At 33.2% G+C, this 23,577-nt stretch overlaps 3 protein-coding genes, 1 long non-coding RNA gene and 1 other non-coding gene across 6 annotated transcripts; 3 read left to right on the top strand and 2 right to left on the bottom strand.

The window, feature by feature from the left end:
- The first annotated feature begins 93 nt into the window (after window positions 1-93).
- LOC103502604 (psbP domain-containing protein 3, chloroplastic) lies at window positions 94-4,205 on the top strand. The gene is made up of 10 exons (XM_008466582.3): window positions 94-250; window positions 335-398; window positions 518-618; window positions 721-789; window positions 874-954; window positions 1,046-1,128; window positions 1,354-1,429; window positions 2,346-2,464; window positions 3,749-3,793; window positions 4,000-4,205. Exons 1-10 carry the CDS (start codon window positions 166-168, stop codon window positions 4,024-4,026), a joined length of 750 nt encoding a protein of 249 aa, XP_008464804.1. The 5' UTR covers window positions 94-165; the 3' UTR covers window positions 4,027-4,205.
- Window positions 4,206-7,007: 2,802 nt separating this feature from the next.
- LOC127148442 (uncharacterized) lies at window positions 7,008-9,510 on the top strand. Its single transcript, XR_007819435.1, has 2 exons — window positions 7,008-7,656; window positions 9,192-9,510. It is a non-coding gene; the product is annotated as an uncharacterized LOC127148442 (long non-coding RNA).
- Window positions 7,512-7,600, top strand: MIR164B (microRNA MIR164b). The gene has a single exon (NR_120706.1). It is a non-coding gene; the product is annotated as a microRNA MIR164b (primary transcript).
- LOC103502603 (uncharacterized) lies at window positions 8,064-10,793 on the bottom strand. 2 transcript variants are annotated; one of them, XM_008466581.3, is made up of 5 exons: window positions 10,429-10,793; window positions 9,899-10,349; window positions 9,061-9,294; window positions 8,842-8,933; window positions 8,064-8,757 (listed from the first exon to the last, which is right to left on the bottom strand). In XM_008466581.3, the coding sequence occupies exons 2-5, from the start codon at window positions 10,283-10,285 to the stop codon at window positions 8,133-8,135; spliced, it is 1,338 nt and encodes a 445-aa protein (XP_008464803.1). In that variant the 5' UTR covers window positions 10,286-10,349; window positions 10,429-10,793; the 3' UTR covers window positions 8,064-8,132. The 2 variants fall into 2 exon arrangements, with proteins under 2 accessions (XP_008464803.1, XP_008464802.1); XM_008466580.3 differs by having other exon boundaries at window positions 9,899-10,769.
- Window positions 10,794-13,944: 3,151 nt separating this feature from the next.
- LOC103502602 (uncharacterized) lies at window positions 13,945-22,542 on the bottom strand. The gene is made up of 8 exons (XM_008466579.3): window positions 21,540-22,542; window positions 21,207-21,330; window positions 20,873-21,008; window positions 19,945-19,981; window positions 19,534-19,771; window positions 18,820-18,926; window positions 18,624-18,722; window positions 13,945-14,606 (listed from the first exon to the last, which is right to left on the bottom strand). The coding sequence occupies exons 1-6, from the start codon at window positions 21,768-21,770 to the stop codon at window positions 18,832-18,834; spliced, it is 861 nt and encodes a 286-aa protein (XP_008464801.1). The 5' UTR covers window positions 21,771-22,542; the 3' UTR covers window positions 13,945-14,606; window positions 18,624-18,722; window positions 18,820-18,831.
- Window positions 22,543-23,577: the final 1,035 nt, after the last annotated feature.

Genomic DNA, 23,577 nt, shown 5'->3' with positions numbered 1-23,577 from the left:
ATATTTGATGTAAATTTTTATTATTTTATTGATTTAGTAGTTTATAAAATTACTGAGACTATTAATTTTTGAAGGTTTAAAGAAATAGCAAAGAAATGGGAAGAGGACAAATGTAGAACATTGTACAAAGAAAATCCATCTCTAATCCTTGAGTGGACTACAAGCATGGCGATGCCCTCCCTTCTTTCACCCAGCGCTCTAATCCAACGCCCTCACTCATTCCGCTTCTCACAATCATCACTCTCCAATGGTAATCTTCTATCGTCTCTACTCTACTCTCCTCATCTTCCTCCTCCTTCTCTTCAATCCCATCTTCTTCCTTCTTCCATTTCAGGATTCTCCATTTTTCCTATCCGCTCAACGCTCCGAGTTTTCTGCTCTGCCAATAAAAAACCCAGGTTAAATCCCCCTCTTTTCCTCCAAATTTTATCACATTTGCTTGTTGTCCTGTTTAATACCACTGTTGCTTCGTTTTAGTAAGAAGATTCAAATGCTCGTTTCTTCTATTGGTTCTTAGTTATTTGGCGAGCAGAGTCAACAGACGAGAAATTATGCTAGGGATTGGATTCACCGCATTTTCATTGCAAGAAGTTGTTTCTAATGCTCTAGCTGAGAGTGGTACCAATTTGCCTTCTTCACCTTTGGTATCAGAGATTACGTTATCCCCTTTCGGTATTGTTTTTATTTGAAGACTGAATTCGTTCAGTTTATGAGTGATAGTTGTGGTTGCTGAGGATTATCGGACGTACACAGACGAAGCGAATAAGTTCAGCTTGGTGATTCCTCAAGGTCTGTAGAACGAGTTTGAGATTTTTGTTTAGAGAATTAGAGATTAAACTGTGTTAATTAGTCGAACTTGTGTGATTTATGTAGATTGGCAAGTGGGTAATGGTGAACCGAATGGATTCAAGTCGGTTACGGCATTTTTTCCTCAAGAAACTTCAACTTCCAATGGTAATTTTCTTAGATCTTCTCTCATTTATTTATTTTTTTTTTCTCACTTGCTTCAGTTTTGAATATTTTGATGGACTGAAATTTGGTTTAGTCAGTGTTGTAATCTCGGGGCTTGGTCCTGATTTCACGAGGATGGAATCCTTTGGCAAGGTTGAGGAATTTGCTGATACATTGGTATGTCTTTCATATCATTTTGCAGTTATTGAACCAAACATTTAACCCAAAATTGATTCTCTTATCCTGAAGTTGCTTAAATAGAAAGACAGCCAAAATTGGACATCTTTTTGGGTTTTCTGTATGAAAACTGAAAGCCAAAATTGGGTCTCTTCTTTCGCAGTTTACGAATGGAAATAGATAGCCTAAATATGGATTTTCCTCTTCTCTTGATATCTCTTTCAGGTGAGTGGACTGGACAGAAGCTGGAAAAGGCCACCAGGTGTGGCGGCAAAACTTATCAACTGTAGATCATCGAAAGGTATGTGGCTCAACTACAACCAATCGACTCTGCATTTACATAATTAAGCATAGTTCAAGCTTGATAGAAACTTGTTTGTAAACATGAAACTTACTCAAGAGAACCGCGCAATAGATTTTGTCCGGAAGTTCTCTTCTGTTAGGGGCCAACAAAGTTCCACGTTAGTTAAAGAACAGTAACAGGTAAATGAAGGTAACTATTTTTTTTATTAGGAAGTATTTAGACTGAAACTAAAAGTCGAAGTTATGAGCACTTATGTCCAAAGTGAACAATATCATACCAATGTAGAGAAAGGACTCTTCCATCTTGTCTAGCAATGTCTAGGAGATTGAGCAAGAAAGGGACGATTTCTTGGTTACTATCCCTACTCTCCATTTCATTCTCCATCCACACAAAGTTCTCTATGGAGATTGGGGTTGAGATACATTTACACCAAGAATTTTTCTCCTTTTGGTTTTTTATATTTAAAAAACTTGTGAACTTAGATCACTACTATGAAAAAGTTTTGACGGATAAGAAAAAACTCTCTAAACAGAATTTGTTAAAAATAAAACATGTCGTCGAGCATAATACGAAACATGTTATACACGCGACTCAAGTTTTGCAGGTAATAAAATCAACTAATCATACTACATTAACATTCACGCTGCCTTTTGCTAGTCTAACATGTAATTTCATTATCCTTACTAGAAAGATCACATCCCTCATTCTAGGCTTTCTATACATGCTTCTAAAGCTACTCGATTAGGTATGGCATTAAGTACATTACTCTCAAGTGTGCTCACAAGTTCCTCAAACGAATTATAGTACAAAACCGTCTAAAATACATAAATGGACTTTGATTTCATGAGTCTAAAAATACATAAATCCTTGACATCGGAGAAGAATGAAGTTTGATTTTAAAAGAAATTGGCAGGGATATATTACATAGAGTATACACTGCAGAATCCAGGTGAAAGCCGCAGACATTTATACTCGGCAATTGGGATGACATCCAATGGCTGGTACAATAGACTTTACACCATAACAGGACAGGTAGCTTACTCATTATTTTATCCTACCACTTATTTTATTATTTTATTATTGTCTAAAATTATTATGGCTGAGTTACAGGAGTTTTCTTTTAAAATATAGATCATTTTAGTTTGGATTGTAATAGTAACTAAGTGTAAACAATTTTAAATTAATATGGAAATAGAAAATACTATAGTAAAAAATAAAAATGGTGATGTAGTATAAATATCATATAAAACTGTAAATATAGTAAATGAAGGGTTTTAAAATAATGTTGACGATAGTTAATTAAGAATTTTTAAATATATTTACTATAACAAAGATTATAATCTTAGGACAGTCCTCCCAAATCTCTCAAATATTTAAATATCTTGAAGGTAATTTTAATTTTAGTCTAAATCTGTTCGTAATCACAATTTTTATCACAAACTTTATTAGCAAAAAGTTGATGCGCATCAACATATTTGGATGTGCCCCCTAGACGCATCAAACTTAACCTATGCGTCTACAAAACGTAGGCGGTCAGTTAAAGATATCTAAGTAGCATGCCTCTGTATCCAATTATGTTATTATTGACAATAGTTTATTGACACATATTTTATGTTAATATATTATTTTAGTCATGTGCTTTAAAACTTGTTTAATTATAATCTTTATACTTTCAATGTCTTAAATTTTGTCTAACATAGAGTTTAAGTTGATTTTTATAAAACAGATAATCTTTTAGCTTTTTTTATTATTCAGAACATATAGGGTGTATTTTCTTCCATCAAAATTATCGTTATTATTCAACCTATTTTGTTTAAATAATAAATAACTTTAAGGAATTAAATTTAATATTTATTAAAAATATAGAGACTATAATTAGACAATGAACTAAAATTGTATTAGTTTTAAAGTTTCGAACTAAAATACCATTTTTACTCATAGTTTAATAATTGAGATTATTATGTATTAGGGATAAAATTGATAATTTCTTTTGTCTGTTTATCTTTTTTAAAAGAATTTTTTTTTTAACAATATGTAAGGCATGAGAATGTTTACTCATTTTGGACTTTTTGATGCTTTTCTAATAAGTAAGTTTATCTAAGTGAGGCCATAAGATTTTCAAATAGATTTATAGTTCTTTTTGGGGTGGAATGATTGATGATGGATGGCTAGGACTAAAATGGTTTCTAAATTGAGTTACTAAAAACAACACATGTAGAAGTTGATTGGCTCAATAAAGACCCAACCAATAAGAAATATATATGAGAAAGTATAATTTTATTTTCTTATTAATAGTTGTTTTGATTTGTTATTCAGTATGCAGATGAAGAATCGGCGAACTATAGCTCCAAAATTGAGAAGGTTAGTGAAAGATATGTGAAGCATGAATTTTTAATTTTCATAAAATTAAGGGCTTTTTAAGAATAATCTATTATAAGGCAAATAAATTTTTTGGTAAAGTATAAATATTTTGTGAAAGTTTGGTATGCTTGAGAAAGTTTCTAAAAAATTAATCTATCATTGAGTTTCCCTCAAAAAATGAGAGTGTGAGAATGTTGGTTTTGTAGGTTGTCAATTCCTTCAGTTTCATTTGATGATTGCCACAGAATTGGCTTCCACTACACCATTCATTATGGGTTAAATATTTTCCACTTCTCTCTCTCTCTCTCTAATTATTATTATTTCATTACCATTTCTATTTATTATTATTAATAGTGTTGTTTCTAATCTAAACCCAATATTAATTTTTTATTGATGCATCGATATTTTTACATTTTTATAGTTTCGATATAAAGAATGGATTGACATTTTTATTAAATTGTAGAATAAGTCATCAATTAGGAAAAAAATCGCTACTTAAAAATAGGAAAATTTTCATAAATATAACAAACTATTGAAGTATTTACGGTCCGTGTAATAAAGTTCATAAACTTAGCTATTTTTTTAAATATTTCAGGTTTGTCCTTCCCTCTTTTTATTTTTTCTCTTTGTTGTGATTTCTTTCTATCGTCTTTTTTCATTTCTTCTTCTTTCTTTCTATTGTCTTTTTTATTTGAGTAAGTAAATTTGATTTTTTCTATCATCTTTCTTCTTTTTATCTTTTTTCGTTGCCATTTCTTTTTCTTTTCTTTTTTTTAATTGTTTAAATTAGGGTAATCAAATCTAAATTATTGTGTATAAATTTTTTTGAAAAAAATCGTATAAATTGAAGTAGCCAAATTTGAACGATTGTGTAAAAAAAATAAATGATTGTATCTCAAAAGAATTTAAAAAAATCGTTTAGTTAAATCTAAACGATCATATACAAAAAAATATTGAAAAAATAAACTAAACAAATCTAAACAATCGTTTACAAAAAAAATACGATCATATAATTAGAGTAAATGATAGAGTTAAAAAAAAAAATTAAATTTGGCTATCCAAACCTAAACGATCGTATATCAAATATACGCTCAAATATATGTGCATTGTTGATGGTGTATTTTTTGTATTTTCTATTGTGGGTCTTTGAGTTTTTTCTGTTTTCAGAATTATTATATACAATGTAAATATTTTACCGTTTTGTTATATTTTAAAAAAATCTTATAAAAATATTTAAATAATAAACATGTTGACTTGATTAGAAATAATAATATGTTTATTTACTATTTTAAATTTATTATTTAGTTTTTTGTTTTTATAATTTTTTTAGTATTATCTATCAATTTTTTTATTTTATCCTACTTTCTTTCAACTTTTATCTTATATATTTTCATTAAACATCGATATTTTAAACTTTGGTTATAAGATAATTCAATACAACTCTTTATTATCATTAAAATATTAGTTAATTAAATAATTCAAAATTAGAAATTAGAAATATAGCAAAACGTCATTGTTTATCTAGTGATAAACTCATTTATGATCGATAAATACTAATAGTTATATATATAAATGTCTTTTTGAATCTATCATAATCTATCTCTAATATATATAGTGAAATTCGACTATATTTATAAAAAAATTTAAAATAATCATCTATATTTTTACTAGGTTGGCTTGTAGGATTGTACCAAAATTTGTTTACATTATTCTTCTCCATTTGTCTTCAATCTCACAATTTGATTTCCAAAATATAATGTGGAAAGAAAGTATGTATATAATTTCCAAAACATAATATATATATATATATATATATATATATCATCCAACAGCAGTGATAACATATACAAAAATATTACTCTTATGGCATATTGGTTGGCCACCTATTCCAACAATACCATACAATGAAAAATAAGAAATTAAATATTTAAATAAACCTCAAATAGAATTGACAGTTAAAAAGCAATATTTGAAAATAAACTCTTATATATTTTCATCATTGTCGGATTTTTGTTTCTAATTTTCCATCATACAATATTTTGGTTGTTAAAATATAGATACAATATTTTGGTTGTTAAAATATAGATAGAGCATGTCACTAAAAGGAATTGAACTCTTTTCTTTTATCTTCTATCTCGTATACAATAGTCCTATAAGAATTTCATCTGTCACTAATTCTTCCATCACTTTCATCTTCTCTAATGACTTAAATTAATTTTCTACTAAATACATATAAATATAGAAAAATCGAGACATTCAAAATAAATAAGTATAAGTTATTTATTTTCCCTCTTAAATATATGCTAACCTAAGGTTATAATCACGCAACACAACATGACTAACTCCCTAACTAATCATCATTTATGCCCTAACAAATATCATATAGTCTACTAATTAAAATGTTCCCATGACATGTAACTCTCCTATCTATATGTTTGTCTATTTTACAACCATTAGCATTTTTAATGTTCTTTGCAATTTTTGTGACTAAACAAAAGAGTGATTGCGGTTCATGAAGATAGGAAGAGGGAATGAAAGAGAGGTGTTAGAGTTTGAAGTAGAAGAAAAGAAAGAAAAGATCAACTCTCTCTATATATATTGCTTTTATTAAAGATCAAGAAAAAGGGCATATAAGTAAATTCATTCCCTAACTTTTAGTTAAAAAGCTAATTAATTTGTCCATTTGTGGAAAAAATAGGAAGTTATTAAAGAAATATGGGTGGAATGTTAGGAGTTAGTACTTAACTCAATATTAATTAGAGATGCGTTCAAACACATGCTCTCATGCTATATTAAATTATGAAATAGCTTAACTACTCTTTTGCTAAAATTAACAATTTAGTCCCTAACTTTTTGATAAGTAATGATTTAGTTTACTTTAAATTTTATAACAATTTAATCTATGAATTGTAGGTAACAAATTAGTCATTGTTCTTTTAAGTTTATAACAATTTAATCCATAACGTTATAAAAATGTCAAAAATAAATGTCAATTTTTAGTGTGATATATACTTTGTATTTTGTAAAAAATAATGTTTTCCTAATTAGTTTATTAATTTATTTTTATGTAAGAAAAATCTTATTAAACGAATTGAATCAATAAAAATGTTAAATTAAATTATTACGCCCTAAAGTTTAGAGATTAAATTGTTATGGTAAATAGAATCATTGCATTCATCTAAAGTTTAGGAGAGAAAATTCTAAAATTGGGACAAAAAAAAAAAAAAAAAAAAGAAAGATTATTTAAGCTTAATTATATACATGCTCCAACGTATTAACCAATTCATTCTGCGGTCCAAGGTTGGTGACATTTGGTAAAAAGCTCAACATGAAAAATGGCCAGTTTGGCAACCAATGAAGCTCTCTCCTTTTCTTTTCTCCCCCACCCATCATTTGGCAGCTAGATCCACTCATGGGTTTTGAATTATTTCATATACAATTCAATCTGACCCACTCGCCTACCTCTAACATGCTTCCCATTCTCAATTCTCATCAACAAACCTTTTTGTTGGGCTGTGGTACAAAGTTTTAAATTGACACGGAATATATTTTCCACTCTTTTTTCATGCGTCCTCAATTGTTTACTCACTCACATTGCTGTTTAAATATGTGTGTTCTTGCAGTTCTTTTGTAGGCTCATAAGCTGTTTGTTAAAATGCCTAAAAGACTAGAACTTGAGTTGGCTCTATTCAACTGGCACATTTGGAGATAGGAAGAGTGAGCCATGCTGGAGAGGCAGGGCACATGCTAGATTTACCAGCAAGATGGTAAGTTTTAGCATGTGCTCTTCTTCTCCAACTTGGATTCTCTTCCTTTTGTAAACAACATTGAAAACTTAAGCCTGTGTTTACTTCTAATAAAGGGTAACTGTGTTCTATTTCTTATTTGTTTTAACTTGAATGCTTGAGCTGGTGTTCAGTTTAGTGCATATTTTTACTTTAGTATAGCTCATGCTGGAAATGATTGCTTCTCTAGAAGATGGGAAATTGTGGAATGGTAATGGGTTGTCTTCATTGGTTCGGTTTCTGGTTTAATTGATGGTTTACTAGTTTAATGAGTCTTGTCACTGTTGTCTAAATTGTATGAACTTTGAACCCTTCTGATATGTTTGATTCAGTATATGTTTGATTTATCTGTATCCTGAGTTGGAATGTAAAGATCTGTAGAGTAAAGGGAGTGTAACTTACAGAAAGAAGTAGTTTTAAATGTGTTATCAGTCAATATGTTGGCCAGTTGTCGATAGGTGACGAAACTCTTGGTATCAGAGAGATTAAAGTCAATCTAAATGTATAATTTCCTGTGTCATAATATTTACAAAGTTTGAATTTGTTGTTCATGATTAACAACGGTCAAATCTGCCCTCTAAAGCTGATGCAGCAGACTCTACATGTACAAGCAAACAGGAATAGACTTTCTGCTTTAGCCTCTCAATGGCTTCCCTTAAGCCATTATCTCCTGAATTCAAGTTGTCCTTTAACCTGTCCAACCATTCATTGGCTTGCTTGAGCTGAGATAAAGCAACAGCAATATGGTTACCCACCTCTATTTGTTGTCCTGCATTGTTCCGGCCTTTCTTGTCCTGGTTTCCTATACGAAACCCGGCATCCAATGCTTTCTCCAAGAAATTCAAAAACCATGATGTTGATTCCTTTAGCAAAACATCTCTTAGTAAAGTTATCTCCTTTGCACCATCTCCTCTGGCCCATTCTTGTTTTTCGCTCTCTCTTAATTCAATAGGTGCCTTTGCAGGCTTTGATGAAGCACTCTTTGACATGAATAAAGAGGAGCCTTTTGTAGACTTATTTGCTTCTGGCAGAGATGAGTTTGCAGTCAAAAGAAGTGACTTGTCCTTGACTCCATCCTTGGAATTTGTTTCGGAGATTAGCTGCTGCAGTGTGAAAAACTTGGTGAGAGGGAGTTGGGGATTCTCAGGTGAGGCTGATGAGCACAGATCAGCAAACACACTGAAAAAAAGATGATGGCAATAATATTAATTGAAATTCATATGATATGGTCGACTTTTTCATATTTAAATCCTGAAAATCTACCTGAGACATTTGATCAAGGAGGCTGCAGCAATTGCCTCTTTTTGAGCCTCTATTGCAACCATAGAAGCTATATTTCTCCTCCTAACCATCCCCTTGAAAAATTAAAAATTCACATATACACCACAAATTTCGATGAGCGAGAAAAGGAAACAATCGGTTAAATGCATAATGCAGAAATGAAAAGGCTAATAGCATGGAAAGAGTAAAGGGAATGCATACTTTTCCAGTCTTTAAAAGATTAGTAGGCAAGGAGGCCCATGAAATCGTCTCTGATGAATGAGTTTTATCTCTTCTGTTTGGTAAGCAATTCACATTCAAATTTTCTTGCTTAGTTGAAGTGCCTTTTGCAGGGATGCTCCTGGACGATCCAGAGGCCTCCTTGACACTCAACTGCAGGGCTTCTGTCTTTGAGGAAACCTCATCAAGCCCATTTTGCAGGTTTGCTGCTTGTACCTATCAGTGAAGCATAAAATGAGAATATTTTCCAAGATTGGAATAATCCATTTTAATCCAATACTACTTCTCTATGTGCATCAATGAAGTAAGATGGTGATGGTGTTCCAAGTTATAATTTTAGTTCCTTCTCAAACCGATAAAGTCGAACTTAAGTTGTTATTCTCAAGGAATATCAATGTCGATATTGATATTGGGATTTCAATTTTACGGATATATCCTTGCAAATATCGCTAAAATATCGATATCGAAATATATTTCTGTAAGTCACAAAAATTTTAAAATTTACTTAGATTAATAATTAAGTTGTTTTTACTCCAAAATTAGGTTTGGATATTGCTATTAATAGTCATATTCATATTGGTCTAAATAAATGACATCTTTTATGTTTTTTACGAGCATTTATAAAAGATGTTGGAGAAATTCATGGTTATTTAATTTTAATATCGAATCTTTCAATTTACGGGTATATCCATGGATATTTTAATCCTTAATTGTTCATAGAATGAACCTTCTTATATGTACGTGGACTATATGAACTTACCCCCACAAAAACAAAACAAAACGAAAACAAATTCATTGTTAGTGTGAGATAGACTTGTACCTGACCTTTAAGGTCGTTGGACTTTCCTTTTACCGCTCCTACTGCAACCTTCTTACCTCCTTCACCATCCTCATTTTCATTGCTCCTCCTAACTGCATTTGAATCAAATCTACCACTTCTAGAACTCAATGACAAAACACCTTGCATATACCGCGACGAAACATTTATCTTCTCCTCTTTGATCACGACTTTATGTCTTATGCTCTCTATTTTTCCTTCTGACATCTCCTTTGGTTTGGCTCCACTTTTTCCTTCCTGATAAGCTTGGACTAGATTCTCTGATTGCTCCATCATTTGCATAAGATCCTTCGGAGTTCCAATGAAAGGCTGTCGTCCAGGAACCGGTCTAATCCCGACAAGAATTGGAACTGGAGTTCCAGGTTCCATTTTATCAACATAGAAGAATTGGCCAAGTTGTAACTTGTTGTTCAAGATCAACTCGTTATCTTGCCTGGACAATGAAACATAAGTTGAGTGTGAAGAATCTGAAACTTTTACGAAGAAACCTTGATTAGGCCACAGTTCCGAACCATTTAAAGCAGGTACAATGCTGATAACTTGTAGCAGCACTGATCTATATTCTCCTCTGACCTTCACGTTGGAGTTCATACTCTGTAGAAGTTTAAGCAGTACTCCCGGTATAAGTGATGCCATTCCGAAACTTCGTCACTTTTGACTATAAAACCATAACTTTCATCTCATCCAAACACAAAACTGGATGCGGGTAAGTCCGGATACAGAAAGCCAAGAATAACAATGTTTTGTACTGATGGGAAAAAAAAAGTACCCAAAAGGGTGAGTTTTCTGTCAAAAGGAAGGAAAATATAATCTTACACAAACACTTTTAAGTCATGGAATTTCGCAAGAGTAATGTCTCTGTTTGCTGAAGGTTGAAGTAGGAATAAATCCTCTAACTTTACATTCTTGGCAAGTAAACATCAACTTCTCTTGGCTTAAAAGCAAAGTAAGAATGTTTACCAAATGGTTGGAGATGTCGTATTTGCCCCCCATGTAGGAGAGTTGGTTATTGGAGACCGAGATAGTTTCAATGGAGGTTAAAAAGGTAAATTTATGTAGGTATCTTCTTCATTACTTAACTCATTTCAATTAACAGGTAGGGAAGCCGTTGTCAAAAGGTAAAGCCATTGGGATGTCACTTTCTAGTACATACAAATTACAAGTCATAATTTTTCTCAGCCAGAAAAGAAAATCTAACATGAGTTGCGTTTCATGTCACTTTCTGGTACATAAAAAATTAGTTCTATATTTGATAGGGCAAAGGCAATTACGTTTCTTTATCCTCCATTTGAACTCAACAAAAGTTAAAAAGAAATAACTCATAATCCTGTTATCTACAATCCAAAAAAATGATTTAAGTTAGATTTTTAGTCCTCAAAGTTTAAGTTTTAGAAGAATATATTTGTTTAGTCTGTGAATTTCACAAATGTACCTCCAAAGTTTTTTAAAATAAATTTATTTGATCCGAGTTTTAAAATATACGTTTAGAGAGTAATTGAAGTTTTTTCGTTCGATTTTTTAGAAGTAATTATGATATTTAAAATTAGAAAAAATAGTCTTAAAGAATATATAATTTTCAGAAATTATTCTTCTAATTTAAAATGTCATATAATTCTTTAAATAAAAATATAAAATTATCTTAGAAACTATTTGAATAACTGAATCTATTTTGAAAAACACTTCAAAAGATAATCAAATAGATACACATTCTCATAAACCTGGAATCTAGAAACAAACATTTTTTAAACTTAAAAAGATGAAAAATACATTCTCCAAACTTGAAGATCACAAGTGGTTTTTCTTGAAACATTTTACATGAGATAATAACCAAAGTAGAAGAAGATAAGAACACAAAAATACTAATATAGACTTTTAATCATCTTATAAAATTTTTAATTACTGCATACTATAAAATTCAAACACTTAGGAGGCATTTGGGACGAAAAGTTATTTATGATAGTCTATGTTTGATGCGCATACTATTATAACTTCTATGATAATCTGCTTTTGGGATACAGACTATCATAATCTGAACTATTATAAACTGTTTTAAGGTGCAGACTATTACAATCTGGATTTTTCATAATTTTTTTAAAAAATATATATTATAATTCCCATACACAATTTTTATAAATTTATTTTATTAAATAATTTTGGATATGATATTCGTTTGATAAATTTAGAATCAATCATGATGTTTCATGATTTTTTTTTTCATGCATATACACTGTACATCAAATTAAGTAAGTTTTTAATTATGACGTTCCTAGCAATAATTTAAGCTTCCATCTTGTGTTTCCGCTAATCTTTTTTTTTTCCATGCATATATATATGGTATGCAATGCAATATTTTTCTTAAAAGCATTTTATTTTTTTAATTATGATGCTCATTTCATAAATTAAAATTGCTATTATTAAATTGTTACTTTTTACCACTTTTTTACATGGATATATATGGTACATCAAATGAGAAAAGCTTTTTAATTACAACATTTTTATTATAACTTAAGCTTTGACCTTCCTTCTACGCTAATCTTTTTTTCCATGCATGTATATTTTTCATGAAATACAAAATTTTGCTTCAAATTAACTTCTTTAATCTTTTTAATTATGACGTTCATTTCATAAATTTAGCTTGAATCGTTGGTTTTTACTAGTTTATTTTTCACGCACACATGTAATGGAAAACATATAATTACAAATCGATATCATTAAAATTATTGTACTAAAACAAATAAAAAAAAAAAAAGGAATGAAAAGAGAAGTTATTGAGTGTTAGTAAACAATAGGAAAAAAAAATATTATAATGCATATATAGGGAAGGAAAAAATCTACGATAAACTTTAAACATATACTTTAAGAATAAAAAGAAGAACGAAAGAGAAAACAAAGGAAGAAAAAAAGAATGAAATAGAAAAAGAAATGGTATTACAAAGAAATAGATTAAAAAAGAGAGAAGGAAAGTGAGAAAATGAAGAAAAAGCGAAAAATAACGCATGAAATTCAAAAATTTGAGAAGTGGAAAAAGAATGTGTAATAGTGAAAAAAGTAAAAGGAATAGGTTTTCTACAACCCACACACCCCTTTTAAGTCTTCACTTCTTTAAACACTGAAATAGGATTTGAATTTTTTTTTTCTTTTGTTGCAATAACATGGAGAAAATAGGTGTTGCTCAAAATCCTAAGGGGAAGTCACAAATAATGGCCATTAGCGAATGACAAGTCGAATCCAATCAATTACAGTGTCTAATTGACTATATTAATTAATTTTATTTATATTCAGCCATCATTTCACATAATTTTAAAATTGATTTGGCATATCCAACTAAATAATTGACAATGGACCACTTTAAAAGCATTTACATTTTTTCTTTTTCGTAATTTTGGATAAGAAACTTTTAAAGCAATTAATGAGTATCCATTTTATAATAATCAACGACACAATATAATAATGTAGGCAAATGGTTATCATAATTAATGGACACAATACAAGGATAGGTCAAATATAGGCTTACCATATCCACAAATATTATTTCAGATTGCAATACCATGTTAAAAACAATGAAAAAAGTCGAACAAAAGTTCAGTAATAAATCGGGGAATTTCTAATCAACCCAAATCTTCTTCCATGGCACTTTGTTGGTCATTTTATGAACATTTTTAGTGCCATGTAACAATCACCCTGATGCTTGTTTGGATTCCATTAGAAAAAATATCGGAAATAACAGCTTAAAAATTCAATCGATTCCCAAATGGACCCACTAGCTGAATCAGCTGTAAGAGCTCATCATTAAGTGCCACAAGGAAGAAGAAACAAACTTGTGCATCACAACCAAAGAGAATAATTTAAAAAAAGAGAAAAAGAAAGGGAATCATTAAGGAAAAGCCAAGAACAATGTCTTCATCTCAAAACTTTGCGGCAAGTTAGTCATTTTATGGGTCCTTTCTTGGCATCATATCACAATAATGGTTTTGAGATAAATCCTAAAGCTTCCCCCCCAAACAGAAGAAAACAGAACAAGCTAATAATGAAGGGAAATGAAAATAATGTTGCCTTACCACAACAAACACAATGAATAAACAGAATGTTCGCAAAACCTAACCATAGTCCAAACACTGTGAAGGAAGAACCAAAAACTTTACATCCTCTGGTGCAGCCAATCCCAAACTGCCATGCCAGCGAGGGGTATTAAAATGAAAAATCAGCAATTTGATCTTCCTGATTGAACCCGAAGCTGCTTCGTTGTTATGAAGTCAGTCAGGCCTCAAAAGAAATCCAAATTATGGAAGTTCCAAATTACAATAAATCCTAAGAACTAATATGCACATGAACTTATGAAATCATATATTAGTACCAGATGATGATAGACCCATGACCACACAAAGCACCAGAGACTTTCCTATACACCCAAAATGCCGGGAGTTGACTATTAAAAGAATCATATGTTGATTCTATATTTGACTTCTTTTTACACGTTTTTTTATTCCTAAATAGATGCTTAAAACCGATTTAAGCACCCATCAATCAATCCATGACTACCCTTCCGTGAGAGGGTTGGTAGTGTAAAAAAGTTTATAAACACTGGAGAAGAAAAGTATTTAGAGAGAGCAGCCTGCATCTTCCATATTCCTTCTCCACCATCTGGAGCGACTCAAGACCGCCTGATGTCTCTGGTGAGCATGACTATGACCTGCAGTTAAGCAAGAAACTTTAAAATCAACTGCTAACAATGGGAAGCAACATTTGTTCAAGTTTAAGAATCAAGTCAATATTCAAACTTCCAGAAGATAAATATCATCAAGTGGGTGGGACTTGGGAGGGGGTGGTGCAACTTTTAAACCCAAGTTATCAATTATAGAGTTTGCATAATAAATTGCTTTCATATTTTCCATGAAGTAAAAAGACTACTTTTTGATCCAATGTCTATAGATAAAAATATATATTACATGCAGTTGGAAATCTTAAGCCTTGGGCCAACGAGAAATTCTTTGTACTTCAATTATGAAAGAGAACAACCGGACACAAGGCTATTCAACACAAACAAGAAAATATTAATCAAAATAATTTCTACTTTGTAGGGTATTGTAATTCGTCACTCCAATTCAATCAAAATAATTTCTAATTTGCAGGTCATAGTGCAAGATATTTCATAAGAAAACTCACAAGGCGAACATGCAAAGATAAGAAGGAAAGAAAACAAGAGGGGTAAGTTATAAAGAAACTGTCAGGAACTCCCAATATTTTCCACTTAAAGGAAATAACTATTTATGTCTGGAATAACATTGTCTTGCAAGCATCAGAAGAAAACATTTAACACATTGGCTTAAAAGAATATATCAAGATAAACATTCAGATATATAAAAGTCTACAAGAAGGATGTTAAGATGGTAACAAAAGTTATCAACTTCACTCATTCTCCCTTGTCTATGTATCTGGAATCTCTGGAAACTTATCATGACCATGAGTTTTCAGTCATATTACTATTTCAACAATGGATGTGACTTCAACATTTCCTCAGTAATCCCCAAAACTCAAGTGCACAGAAATGATCAAGGCATATTTTTATTCATCTTGGAGGATACCAAGTCAAGACGTGCCAAGAGCCACACCTGACGGCAGGAGCCTCAGCCTTGAGGAGGTTTGACAGGACACGCCAGTCATGGGAGGCACACGGCATGGCGCCAACAGGGTTGCAAACCTCCAAGCGCATGTCGTGGACATCAGGAAGAGCAATTAGACAAGCACGTGCAAGACACACATTGAAGGGTGGTGCACACCACGTTGGGCAAGAGCCAATTGTGTGCGCAGACAATGCCATGAGCGGCTGATGAGCAAGTGTGCATGGGCTTCGTCTCAAGCCCAAGGGACATTTGGAGCCCAACACTTCCCATTCTTGACCCCAACAAAGTAGATCGAAGTATGACACGTGGCATCATCTAAAGCATGCGAAGTGGAGAAATGTGGCCAAGATTCGATGGAGCTAGAGAGCAAAAATATCCCTAACCATAGAAGCATAAGCCCTGACCATTAACCTTTCCAGCTCCATCGGATCTTTGCCATGTGTTTCTACTTTGACAGCTTCAAATGATGCCACATGTACACCTTATGGACCTACTCCTTGGGCTCAAGAATGGAAAAGTGTTGGGCTTCAAATATCCATCGGACTCGAGACGAAACCCATGTGTACCCATCAATGCCACCCATAGCACTCTCTGTGCGTATGAGGATACATGCGCTTGGAGGTTAGCACGGGCCCCGTTGGCGGCGCCGCCAACCCATCCCACATCATCCCCCTCCCTATGGTTCGCATGATCTATTCGACCTCCCCCAAGGCAGAGGCTCCCACTGTCCATCCCGCAATCAAGTGGGGCTCTTAGCATGTTTTGACTTGATCTCCCCCAAGTCTCTTTGACCTAGTCTCACATGGTCAGTGCTTCAAGGGACTGACAAACCTTTTTCCCCTTGGTGGCGCCTCTCACCACTCAATAACCTCCCATCGTGCTCATGGTCAGTTTCAAAGGTCTTACAAACCTGGCTTGGATATCATTTGTAACTTAGTGAAATCCGAACATAGATTTTTTGCCTTTTAACCCTGTGCGGCGTCAAGGTTCCCCTTGACTAGCCTACATGAACTTTGCCCAATACACCCACAAGGACACTAGGAACACTAGATGAACTTCCAAAGGGCATTTTACTCACACGATCACCACATAACTAAGCTAGAGAGGGGTAGGAGAGATGCATGTATGCATGGTGGAAATATAGAACACTTTATTCATCAAAGCTCTATCAAAACCAAACTTTACAAGACTTGAGACCTGGGAGTCTCCCAATGTGGGAAGTTCTCTTGAAACATCTTCACTTCCACTCAACAACTTAGAAAATCTATTTGGAAAAAGTAAATGCATTTATTTTAGTTCATAAATTAATTTCAAATAATATTACTGTTATAACTTTACTTTCTTGTAGACACATTGACTAGACAAGATTATAGAGTACATATCAAACACAGTCATGCCATTTCTTTTTTCTTTTAGACATTCATAAGTGCTCAAGCCAGCTTACGTACGAGGACTATTCTCACAGGAAAACCGCATGACACAACCACATTTGGTTGCCAAGATAATTCGTAAGCTATGTAAATTTTAAGTAGATGGTCACCAATGTGTTGAACCCATTTCCTCCAATAAACCCTATTATTTTTTGGATAGGTTCTAAATCTAAATTATTTACATGATCCTTATTGATCATTGGGCTAATTTAAGGTGGTTTACAAGTTTTGACGGACTACACCATTAGGTACTTAAGCACCTTGGAGAACCACACCCAAAAGCAGATATTGCGGTGGGAGAGCCAAGCCACTTAAGTACCACATTGGTCATCCCATTGTAAACAATATGGGACAGAGGTATTCCACACTACATTGGTTCCTAACAATACTTCGATCCCTCAAAAATCCGACATCCAAGTGCTACTCCGATGGTACTTCACTTGACCACACCCAGTTAAAACCCTCCACTGGTTCCACCTTCGAAACATCGAGAGCTACCTTTGATACCATTGTTAGGAACTTTGGAGAACTACGCCCCAAAAGGTAGCTATTGGGGTAGGAGAGTCAAACCACTTAATTACCACATTGATCATCCCATTCTAGCCAATGTGGAACAAATGCATCTCTTACTACCTTGGTTCCTAAGCTAAGAAGCACGAACACTCCTAAAATGGTCCAAATGTCGGTGTCAAACATTGACACACCTCGGACATGCCCAACATACCAGCTGGCACGTCAAATATTTTAATACTAAATTTGTAATATCGAACAAGGCAGGAAACTTCTCGACATGGCCAGACATGCAGATGACACCTCAGGACACGAGAAGCTGTAACTTTCTATTAAAAAATTTAACGTGCCCGTTTTTTTTACCCGACTAAGCGATGGTGAAGGGAGGAAAAGTCGGGGTTGTCCAGCTGAACGATGACAAAGGATGAGGTTGGCGTCATTGAGAAGAATCTAGGAGGAAGGGGGAAAGCACTAAGCAGAACCTAACGTGTGGATGTTAAAGAGAATGGTGGTGGGAAGGAAACATCATTAGGGTTAGGGTTTTTACCTTTAAATGGGCTTTTGTGCCTTGACATTTTTTCACGTTGGGTCTTTTTAAAATAGGTTTTGGACTTTTTTCTTTTAAATGTCTTTTCCTTCTTCTTTATTATATATTACTTTTAAAAGAAATATTATTTTTAATAATTAATAGAAAAACTGAATATGCATATATATAGAATAAAAATAAAATAAAAAATAATGTGTACTCGCCGTGTCGTGACCTACATTTTAAAATAATTGGCGTGTTGCTGTGCTGTGTCGTATCCCATTTCCCGTGTCAGTGTCCTTGGTTCTTAGTTCCTAAGGTACACACTCATTTTGATGAGTATCCAAACACATCTCCAATTATACCAACCTCATTCTCTACAACCACACGTTGACATAAAACCAGAGAATTGTGACTACCAATCCCCAAGATTAGTTGTTCTCCTTGTCCAGGACTTATATTAAAAAAGCACACCCTACCATTCTGCTATAAGCTTATATGAAATATGATATGACAGGCAAAGAAATCATCAAAAATATTTTACCATCAGCTTTCAAATAGTTTTCATCCTGATCACATATGAAATTGTCGAAAAAGCTATGCCCAGAACATAAGTCTACCTCTAGAATGCATGATAAATTATTTGCAAGGCTAGATCCGAAGCCCGCCACTCAAGTAGCAGTTCCGCTGCTCTAAGTCCTGCTGCAATCTATTGATACCTATAAATGTCATCAAGTTGCAGTTAGAGACTTCTGGTGATAAGATAGGAAGAGAAATTTCAAATATTGATTCTAAACAGAAAAATTTGAAGTTTACCTGATCAACTCCTCACCCAGATGTTTGGTCAGAACCGCTACCTTGTACGAACTGAGAAGGAGAATGAACAACGAACTGTGGCTGTGCTGCAACAGGTGCTGGAATCCCTGATGAAACAAACATGTTTTTCTAATCAAGCATGTCTTCACATGCCAAACCACATTATTTAAGTTTTCCCCATTCTACATCAGATGATAAAAAATATAGCACAAATTTCAATATCCCCAGGAATGGCTTCCCCATCTGTTGCACTTTCATTCCTCTAGAATGAAAGAAGTTTTCACAGCCAAAAAAAAAAGCAAATCTTCACTGTCCCCAGAAAATATCCAGTCTCGAGTCCACTATGGCACTGTCTTCACTGGATGGTGCCACTTCAAAGCAGAATTTTTTTTTTTTAACCTTCAGAGTACTATCATCACATAACTAAGTCAATGCAACGATTGGACACAAGTTTTACCGGTTATTCTTAAAAAAATTAAAAAAGGCACGGTCAAAAGATTAAATGATTGAAGGAAAAAAAATGGCCTCAGAGAAAAAGACCAAAGGACCAAACCAGTGGAGGAACTAAAAAAGATCACATAAATACACAGATAATATCCAATTGATGATAATAAAATAAGACATTCGAGGAAAAATGCCTAAAAGACTAGTCAAAATTCACATTACTCGATGTTGTAATCAAGAGTAATCAAATCATCATACAAAGCAAAATACCTGAAGGATATGGTGCCTGAATAGTAGGCATTGGAGAAGATGTTAAAGCATTAACATTAGGACCACTAAACTGCAAAATCTGAGGACTTGGCATCGCGTATCCATGTACTGCTCCATAACCATGACCACCGGGGACTGTTTGACCTAATTGTCCATAATGATAAATTGTAGGGCTTGCTGACCCAGGCACTCCATAAATCTGCAGGTATTGCTGACCCACGAAAGGGTTGTATCCACCCTAGACAAAGGATACAAGACACAGAAAATCAAAACCACTGAGCACATTATGCTAGAACTATGAAAAACCTTGAGAAATTTCTAAGGACACCCATCATATCACCCTTCCCTACTTCCAAATCCACCCTCCAAACACAAAATTGCAGACATAAGTAAATATATCAACAGTGATACCTGCGGGTAGACATACTCAGGTCCATAAGTAGCATAACTGCAAAAGAAATGGGAAGGAAACGAATGATTGGAAACATTTTAAAGATTTCCAAGAGATAGGATTATGAAAGCAGAAATTTAAGTAGTAGCATAAACAGAACAATGCAAACTTAACAGGAGGAAATCATTTAACAACCCATAGTCCATTGTGATACCAGAAGACAAATATTTGGTATCCCAATTAACTAGAGACTAGAGCTCAAATCCTACCAACTTGACTTTTAATATTAACTATAAAACGCAAGTGAAAACAAGATATGAAACTTCTCCAATAATACTAGCCATACTTCTTCCCGTTCATTTACATTAGTCTTGGCACATCCTCGTATAACTTCTATCTTATTCCTGCAATTACCAATCCTACTTTGTCACATCACTGATCAGGTACCAGTCCTGATTTCTGGGAGGTGACAAAGAAACATATCCCATGGAATGCTGCATATAGTGATTGGTAATATACCTTATGACTTCAAAAAAAAATACTAACATTAAGTTGGCGTGCAGTGAATGAATACCAACCAAGTGGTGTCTATCAACCATCTTAAGAAACAATGAAAACTAGGATATAAGGTCAAAAAAAAAAAAAAAAAAAGCAAGGTAGTAGTCCTCAAAAAATGAAATACCCTACCTGAAAGCGTATATGTACATCTAAAGTTACTAGACAATATCATTCATTTGCTATAAGATTTAATCGCAATCAGAAAAGAAAAATAAATAAAAGATCATAATATCGAACTTCTGAATGCGAACAAATCCCCAGAGTCACACTACAAAATGTAAAGGTCGAGATATAGGAATGCAAAACGTAAAAGATTGGAGTTATACAAAATAACAAAATTTGAATATATTGGCAGGTTTGGATGCACAAAGAGGAACCTTAGAGACATACCCATAAGGAGGATATGCAAGTCCCTGCTGATAAGCATAGGAAACCGGTTGTTGATAGCCAAAATTTCCAATATAAGTTCCCCTGTTAGGTTGCATGCCTCCAACATAAACTGCAGGCTGTCTTAAACGTCCTGTTCCTGTAAGAAACAGTGGTGTAAAAGTAAAGACCAACCAATCTAGAGCTTTAAAAAACAGAAAACAGGAATTTGTGAATATTAATTCCTTTGAACAAAACGCATATGCCAAGAAAAATCCCCGATCATACACAAATACACAAGACAGGAACTAACAACATGATTTTCTGAGCAATAAAAGACCAAATAAGTAAATAATACCAAAAGATATAGGTGGACGAGGCCGACCAAGTGAAGCTAGATTACAATTTGCTCGCCTGCCATCAATAATTGGGGTAGGGTCTGCACAAGCTCTTCTAGCAGACTCTGGATCCCGGAAAGTCACCTAAAACCCTCCATGTAAACAGGAACAAACGTTCAGGTCATTCCAATGTCAACAATATAGATATTAATGATCAAACAATTAGATACGACTAGCTTGGTAGAAAAGAAAAGGTATCAAAACGAATGTTCTTAGGCTATTACTTTTAGAAAGTAGAAACAAAAGTATAAAGTTAACAAAAACCTATTAAAGTAAAAACCATTAATACTCACAAAACCATATCCTTTGGATCTCCCTGTATTCTTATCCGTTATAACAACAGCCTCAAGAATCTCCCCAAACTGCTCAAAGTAGCGCCTCATAGTCTCGCTCTGAGTCTCCCAGGCCAACCCACCAACAAAGACCTTGGTGTAAGTGGTATCACCAAAAGGAGAGTTCAGGAACCCAGAACTCGAACTTGATCCAGATATGGAACTAGGACCCGGACCATGCTGATAAGCCATTATTAATGGAGAAACTTAAGAAGAAAACAAACAAGAGAAAAAAGAATTGAACCCCCAAGATACAATATAAACAAAGAGACAGAGGGTAAGTAAGATTGGATCAAGTGGAGGAGAAAAAGAGAATTAGAGAGAAACCCACATAGCAAAAGCAAACCCCTAGGAAAACCCTTTAGAAATTGAGGGGGATGTACAGAGAGAGAGAGAGAATCAGGAGGAAATTGAAAAGAATTGAAAGGGGAGGAAAAGGGTAGGAGAGGAATGATGAAGAGAAAGAGGAAAAGGGGAAAGGAAGGCAGAAGAGGAAGGATCAAACCCAATAAGAGTGATCATAATTAGAAAGGGGGAAACCCTAGAAATGAGTGAGAAAGAAAGAAAGGGAGGGATGGAGATGGGCCAAAGAGGAACAGGGGAGAGGGGAAGAGGAGGGGGGTGATGAGGGCAGAGAGAGAGAGAGAGATCTAGGGACCGTAGGAAGAAGGTGGAATTGTACGGGGAAAAAGTGAGAAGAGAGAAAGAAGGGAATATGGAAGGAGTATTATAATTATGATCATAATAATGGAGAATACAAATACAAGGGTGGAGGTGGAGGAGGTGGTGGAGAAGGAGGAGGGAACGGCAGCGCCGGAGAGTAAGGGGAGGGGAAGGGGGAGGCGGAGGGTGGCGGAGGAAAACAAGGGAAAGGGAAAGGAAAGGAGAAGGAAAGGGTTTAGAAATTGGTTTTTCATGGTTGTTGTTCGTACTTTGTGCTTTCTTTTGTTTAATTGACGGACCCTCGAGTTTTACGGGATTTCAATTCAGATACTCCCAATCTCACACACCACAGTTTTCTTCTCTTTTTTTTCATTTATTATTATTATTATTATTATTATTATTATTATTATTATTATTATTTTCATCTTTTTTAAAAAAAAAAAATTAAACATATTTGTTTCATTCAAATATGTTTAGTATTCATACGGTAATTACTACATCTTGTTGATTATTTGGTTATATTTTTTTAGATTCTTTTACAAATTTAATACATGATTTCTATCTTTTTAAGCAATCAAATTAATGCAATTAGTAATGGAATAATGGATAATAGTAAAGATAATACGTACATATGAAGTGAATGCTTTATTGATAAAGCTTAGGTCATACAAATAAAAAAATTCAAAGCTAAGGTGATGAGTGTTTTTAGTAAAGTAAGATGATGAAATAGTAGTTCTAAGTCATCAATAATATCTAATATAATTTATTTGATAGTGAAAATATTTGTGTGTTAAATCTTCGCATGATTAAATTTTTTTAACATAGGTAGAAGTTTGTCCTACATATTTATTATTGATATAAATAGGAGGTATTTTGAAGAAAATTAGAGAGGTTCACGAGACGAATTTGAGCTTGTCCTCGTTCCTAACTCTATTTTATCATATAAAAAAAAATCTATTTAGCTTTGAGGTGATTGATTTCTTGGAGAAAATTTTTGTTTTGTTTTTATAATTTATTCGTTTTTTAAAAAATATTTTATTTATTCTAAACCAAATACAATTCTCGGTCATTTTAAAAAATAACAAAATATTTAAACTATTCACAAAAATATAGTAAAATTCATCGAGATTTTCAAATAAACTATAAGGAATTTTATTAATTTTGCTATTTTTTTAAATAGTTTCATTTTGTGTACTATTTATGACAATTCTCCTAAAAAAATTTATATTAAACCGTTCATTTTCATAACATTTTTATTAAAAAGGAAAACTACGAACTTAGGAGGAAGACAATAATATTTTAATTCATGTGTGTATATATAATTAAAATATCTAAT

This window comes from Cucumis melo, chromosome 3 (assembly GCF_025177605.1).
Source record: "Cucumis melo cultivar AY chromosome 3, USDA_Cmelo_AY_1.0, whole genome shotgun sequence".
NCBI lineage: Eukaryota > Viridiplantae > Streptophyta > Magnoliopsida > Cucurbitales > Cucurbitaceae > Cucumis > Cucumis melo.
The sequence above is the reverse complement of the archived record's forward strand: the minus strand, read 5'-3'. Positions and strand labels throughout refer to the sequence as shown.

Coding starts and splice junctions, on each gene's coding strand:
- LOC103502602 (XM_008466579.3), bottom strand. CDS start 21,770: ATGGCTTATCAGCATGGTCCGGGTCCTAGTTCCATATCTGGATCAAGT. Junction 21,331..21,539: donor GATCCAAAGGATATGGTTTT/GTGAGTATTAAT, acceptor GGAGGGTTTTAG/GTGACTTTCCGGGATCCAGA. Junction 19,982..20,872: donor CTTGCATATCCTCCTTATGG/GTATGTCTCTAA, acceptor TTTCTTTTGCAG/TTATGCTACTTATGGACCTG.
- LOC103502603 (XM_008466580.3), bottom strand. CDS start 10,552: ATGGCATCACTTATACCGGGAGTACTGCTTAAACTTCTACAGAGTATG. Junction 9,295..9,898: donor CCAACGACCTTAAAGGTCAG/GTACAAGTCTAT, acceptor CTTCACTGATAG/GTACAAGCAGCAAACCTGCA. Junction 8,934..9,060: donor ATCTTTTAAAGACTGGAAAA/GTATGCATTCCC, acceptor TAATTTTTCAAG/GGGATGGTTAGGAGGAGAAA.
- LOC103502604 (XM_008466582.3), top strand. CDS start 166: ATGGCGATGCCCTCCCTTCTTTCACCCAGCGCTCTAATCCAACGCCCT. Junction 1,430..2,345: donor CAACTGTAGATCATCGAAAG/GTATGTGGCTCA, acceptor AGAAATTGGCAG/GGATATATTACATAGAGTAT. Junction 3,794..3,999: donor ATAGCTCCAAAATTGAGAAG/GTTAGTGAAAGA, acceptor TTGGTTTTGTAG/GTTGTCAATTCCTTCAGTTT.